Consider the following 6186-nt stretch of genomic DNA (forward strand, 5'->3'; position numbering starts at 1 on the left):
TTTTCTTTTTATTATGAAACAGGTAATATGTACCTAGATACATACAGTGTGTATTTGCAGTTTAAAGAATACTCTCAAGGTGAATACCTTTTACCTTCAAACATGAACATGTTTGAAGCTCCCCGTGCCTTCAACAGTTGCCTCTCTTGCCCCCAGACATATAACCATTGCCTTGAATTGTAGGTTAACGATTCCCTAGCTTTTTAAATGCAATATTGCTACTTGTTTTTAACTTTCTGGAAACAGAAGCATGCCACCCACAATTTCTTCCGCTCAGCACTGTGTTCTAAAATCAGCCCAGGACACATCTTCATTGTCACCGGTGCGTGGCAGTCCCCTGTATGCAGATACCACGGTCTACTTGGGTGCTTGACTTAGTAGGCATGTGGGTTGTTCCCAGTCTGGGCTTCACAGAACAAGTCTACCACAGACATTCTCAGACATGTCTCTGGGCTCCAGGGTGCAGGAGACTCTCTGAGGCATCAGCCTAACAGCTCAGGGTCTGGGTGGCTGGGCATGTCCATTTGCTCTTTTTCACCTGGACTCCTTGAAGGCACTTTGCTTCCTGAAGTGGCTCTACCAATTAATTACTCTTCCACCGCGAGTCAGAGCCCCTGTTGCTCCCTCTCCTCACCAAGCCTTAGTGTCATCATTTAAAACTTCATGATTTTTAAAGATAATTCTGTTGTTGCTGACTGAGGGATGTGCTCACCATAGTACAGCATTAACATTTTATTATCAGTGTTAACATGGATATTACTCCACGATAAGGAAGTCAAGCTACTGTGCAGTTAATATGCCATTAGGCACACTTGATTTGTGACTGTCGCTCCCAAATATGAAATGAGATTCAAACTCAGAATGAAACAATGTTAGCTATTGTGAACATGACCATGTATTGGAAAATAAAAAAATAAACCACTTAAGAAAATGTAGGTTTTGGGGCGCCTAGGTGGCTCAGTCGTTAAGCGTCTGCCTTCAGCTCAGGTCATGATCCCAGGGTCCTGGGATCGAGCCCCGCATCGGGCTCCCTGCTCAGCGGGAAGCCTGCTTCTCCCTCTCCCACTCCCCCTGCTTGTGTTCCATCTCTCGCTGTGTGTCTCTTCATCAAATAAATAAATAAAATCTTTAAAAAAAAAGGTAGGTTTTCTCGATTAGCAGATGCAGCTTTATATCCACTTAAAACAGCAATTCCTGGAAGGCTTAATTTTCTGATACCATTGACATGTATCTTCAAAACCAAACAAAATATAGAATGCCCCAGCTTTGCTCAGTTTGCATACTGCTCATAAGCAAAGCATCAGGGCTCACTAAAGCTTCATTGGATTTTAAATCTGCATCATGCACAGGGGCCAGAGGACTAGAAAGGTCCTCCTTGATTGGAGAAGTGTATAGTGAATCTTCTTGCGCCTTTTCTTTAGGTAGAATGTGAACCAAAAAGCTGGACTAAGATCAGTGTTCCCAACAAAGGACTCCATTGAAATCCACGACACTCAGTGATAAAGGAATTAAGTCATTGTGGAACTATAAAGGGTTTTCTAAATCTCTCTCATCCTGTCGTATACTTAGTAGTCACTGTGTCATTCTCTTTCTGGCTGCTGGGGATGAGTCACATCTCCCCAGCAGCAAAATAACTACAATTTGGCCTGAAATTGAGCCAGTTCACAAGAGGGAGGGACATAAATATGTAAAGAGAAAGTTTACAATTACACTACATAATAGAGTAAATATCACCACTTGAAATTGAAGTGAACCATTAAAAGACTAAACCATTAAAAAATAGCAGCATAAGCAAATTTGAGAATACAAAAAAAAATGCAGTTTCTACAGCACTTAAAAACTATGTAGCAAATTTTCAGAAACAGAGGAAATAGCATTTTTCATTCTTCAAAGGAGTGAAACATCTATCTGGCAAGACTCACTGCACCATCTAAAGTGCTATGATTAATGAACTCAAGGAGGGATTCCCCCTTCAACCCAAAGCCATTGAGGTGACACACAATCACAACAACAACAACACAACAAAAGGCAGAAAACAAATGTTACCTTCTGTGGGTGACAAAAACATTATTTACATGGCCCAGCCCATTGCAGCCTGGCAAGGGACAGTGTGGTAGCTCTTGTTTGTTCAGTTTCCAGGAGAGGGGGGCCCCATTGAGAGGATTCTCCTTCTGTCTCTTGGCAGCCAGGGGACAGCCAGAAGCTGTGCGGTGGGACGTGTATTTACCTGATATGTGACCTTGGCCGTCACACCCTATCACAGGACATCTAGAGAGATACAGCAGAGACATTACCAGCTGGGAGACCCTAGATAACTCACATGAAGTGCTATAAGTAGGTGAATAAGAAGGCAGTGGCAATTCCATATGATACAGATGGCAAGTGATGGAATTAAAGGGTTTTTTAAAATGCCCCTACAACCAGCGAAACAGCATTGTATTAGCAGAAATAGTGGTCCACAAGCCTGACCGAAGCAAGGTTTGCTTCCCTGCAAACCCACTGGAATCTTCACTGCAAACCCACTGGGCACAGAGAGTTACTGTCCCATTTTCTAGGTCAGGAAAATAAGGCTTATAGAGCTTAGGTAACTTGCCACCCATTTTACAAGAAGTGGAGTCAAGTCCACACCCACACTTTTTGGCTCTAGAGTCAACCACATAAGCTGCTCTATGCTGCCTCCAACCAAAGACCACGGGTGTAAAATGTTAACCGCTTTGCCCTACATTACACAGTGCATTGTCCATAGCACCGGAATGTTGGTTTTTAAATGTCTCAACAATGCATTAGAAATGTTATAGAGCACGAAATTTAAGATAAGATTTCAGGTTTTGGGGGGAAATGCTGCCATATTTGTCATGCTTGTACTTCTACCATGCTGTTTTCTTTTAAACAATTGGAAAAAGTATGAACTTACTTTTTTTTTTTTTTTGCATTATCAAAGTACTGTGTACACATAGCTAGGAATAAGATAATTTTCTCAAGCTTTCAAACCCTCTGACCGCTGCTTCAGGGTCCTTGCGTCTAATAGAGTGCCTCCCCCCAACCTCAATCAATGCTCAGTTGCATCCCAACCAACATCCCGCCCATTTGACCAACAGACTACATCTGGCCACCCTTCAACTGCCACACCTTAACTACCACACTCACTTGAGTTCAGGGTCTTCTTTTTCTTCCTTTGTAGGAGTCATTCTGACACTACCTTTCCTGGCACGAGGGCAGCCGGACAAACTAAATATGCAGACAACAAGGAACAAAACCAAACCATGTGATCTCACTGGCCATTGCTATGGACATTCTGATTCCCTACTTCAGAAACGAAATCGATCTTACCTTCTGTGGGAAGCATAGTTTCCAGTCACGTGCCCTGAACCATCACACCCCGGGGTTGGACACCTGGAAAACGGAGTGCATGGGCCGCATGGTTGTAGTGGAGGGAGGGGGATCACGACACATTCAAATAGAATGAAACACAATGAGTTGCTTTCTGTGGGATTCTTTTTCCTTAAATATAATGAATTTTTGGCTAGGAATACATTTTTAAAGAAAATGTTAAGATATGTATCTCCTGGGTGATGCTTAGCAGACAATGTGTTAGCTTTTATTCTACCTTCTTTTTTTCTTTTTTTTAAACTTTATTTCGGAAGGAACCTGTAATTCGGCCCACAACCTACTGCTGGCCTTCTGTCTACATCATGCAAAGTTTCGCTTTTTTGCTTAAGAAAAAAAGTTTTCCAAATTGTTTTTGTACATAATTTATTTTCTCTGATTTGCTCCACTACCACAATAATCCATTAAATTCAGATGAACAAGAGTGGTATGTGTGAGCTCCAGAGACTTGGCACATTAATATAATTGCCAAAGAACCTAAGTCGTTTGCACCTGGTCTGTTCTGCCTCGTGGCCCAACTTAAATGGCCTTTTGGAAAATCTACCCATAGCTATTATCAACAATCAACCACTAAATTTGGAATGAAAAGGGGAAAAGAGGAAGGGGAGTCCAATTCTACTTGGAATGCTGAGTAGGAATAGGCTTCAAAATACACTTGAAAGTAAAAACTGAATATCTAAAGAAGAGGTCAATAAATGTCTTTTTCTTTTTTTATAGAAAAAAACTAAAGATGTTACTTATCAGATGGCTGTATAAAACATGTAAATACTGAATATTGCTATAGAACTTCTCAATCTACATGTTTTCAATGTGTTATCAACACTTTTTTCCTAGAAATAGTGTTTAGAGAAACTACTTAAGAGAACCAATAGCTATTATTAAGATACAGAAATGTACAAGTTTAGAACAATTGAGTAAGATTGAATAATAAATACTGAGTAAGTAAGGTAGTAAGTCCGATTAAGAATGCCTGGCACTCCTCTATTTTCAATCTGTCAGTCATGTCTCAACCTAATATTCTTACATTTCAGTCTAGAAAAATGGCAATCTATAGCATGATTTCTAGAATCTATACTGACACAATCAAATGTACATTATTATTTCTCATATTGAATATGAGAAAAGCTGCATGTTTCATAGTTCCCTTTACTATTTCTGGTATTAACATTCCCAAGTTTTATATCTGCTTAATATCACATTCACATCTTCTTTCATAAATTCATTCTTTGTAATTTTTAAGTAAAGAATTTTTACTTGTGATTTAGACATCAAATGTTGATTCTACTACTTATACAAATATTGTTTTATCATTAGACTTAGTAACACTCATTTTTCTTAAGATTATTATTGCAGATAAGTTTCATTAATTTTGTTTAAAGTTATTGCTTATCTTTTCTAAATTTATGCCCTATTATATTTTAAAGGGCATAAGGTAGATTATAACTTTTTATTATTCTATATGTAATATAACAAGATGTGGGGGAAAAAAACAAGTGAGAAATTTGGAATAAAAGAAGAGAAGAATAGGAAAAATAAAATCATAACTAAAAATTAATAAACATGTGGCTTTGAGATCCTAGGTTGAAATGAGCCAAAATTGTGTCTAGGTCCTGGAATTGAAAGACAGGCATATGATTCAAAATTCCCATAAGGTAAAATGTTATGCAGTTTACTTAAGATTAGATGATGAAAGTGCTTTGCCACACCTTCATAGGTCTGATTTAGTGTATAAATCTGAAATCAGCAGAAAAAAGTATTATGTTTAACTATTCTATTGTTACTTTAAAAAATATTATAAAAGAAAAAAAAATCCCCAAAGCAAGCAAATGAACTAAATTAAGTTACAATGAGTTGTTTTTAGTCATTTGGACTTTGTGGTGAAAGAATGTATTCGTTATAATTTAGTTAGTCATGATTTACTACTTGTTAGTGAAAACCCACATGGGTCTGGAATAAGGGGAGTCCTAACACAGTGAATGAAGAGCTAGGAGGTCATGATTCCAATACTTACTTAAGCTCCTGAGAGTTAGCAGCCATGAGGGATTTAAGAGTCTTATCTGCTAAAGGACATCCAGAAACACTAAAGAGGGATGAGAAAAACAAAAACAAAACACACAACCCTGATATATACAGATCCAACTCAAACGGCATCTTGAGTTTGTGAACATATGCTAAATTTACTGGTGACTGGGGATTGGGAAAAATATAACTAGGTTTGAATTGGGCTTTGCTACTCTAACCACTGTCAGCTTGTGGACACCTCAATTTTTCCTCATAGACTCAGGTTTGCTATTTTATCAAATAAAGAGCTTTAACCCAATGAGACTCCCCAACTCTAGAATTCAGTAATACAATGATTACTGATTCGGAGTCCATTTCCATTGCACACCAAGGGGTGGTGGCTTAAAGGTCTAAACTGGTGCCCAAAGGGAAAGCAAATCACATCAATGAAGAAGGGAACTGGAAAGATTAAATACAGCTTTTTTGCAGTGTTTAGCACCTTGACCTGGTATTTGCCCAGGGAAGAGGCTGCCACATTCCACAAGGTGAATGGTCAACCCAGGTCACTCTACTATCTTACCTTGGTTTCACTTGAGTCCTAAAGCTAGACAGAACCAAAGCCCTGACATAAACTCTAGCTTTTGGTTTATAACCTGCACAATAGGATCAGAACATTATTTTTAGCCCAAAACCATGATTTCTATACCATATACATAAAAAGCCAGCAGATTTAAGTTAGCTTTACTTCTGGAAAACAAAACAAAACAAAACAAAACAAAACAAAACAAAACAAAACAA

The 6186-nt window shown here is 38.6% G+C and overlaps 1 protein-coding gene across 1 annotated transcript in view; it reads right to left on the reverse strand.

Moving 5' to 3' along the window:
* ST18 (ST18 C2H2C-type zinc finger transcription factor) overlaps nucleotides 1-6186 on the reverse strand; it is a 111328-nt gene that overhangs the window by 15430 nt on the left and 89712 nt on the right. Inside the window, exons 15-18 of the mRNA XM_035011141.1 lie at nucleotides 5399-5467; nucleotides 3331-3393; nucleotides 3148-3228; nucleotides 2047-2268 (exon numbers count right to left, since the gene is read on the reverse strand). Of these exons, the coding sequence (XP_034867032.1) occupies nucleotides 2047-2268; nucleotides 3148-3228; nucleotides 3331-3393; nucleotides 5399-5467 (435 nt within the window). The remainder of the gene's footprint in view (nucleotides 1-2046; nucleotides 2269-3147; nucleotides 3229-3330; nucleotides 3394-5398; nucleotides 5468-6186) is intronic.

The sequence above is a fragment of the Mirounga leonina genome, unplaced genomic scaffold (assembly GCF_011800145.1).
Source record: "Mirounga leonina isolate KUSES-001 unplaced genomic scaffold, KU_Mleo_1.0 Mir_165, whole genome shotgun sequence".
In the NCBI taxonomy this organism is placed as follows: Eukaryota; Metazoa; Chordata; class Mammalia; order Carnivora; family Phocidae; genus Mirounga; species Mirounga leonina.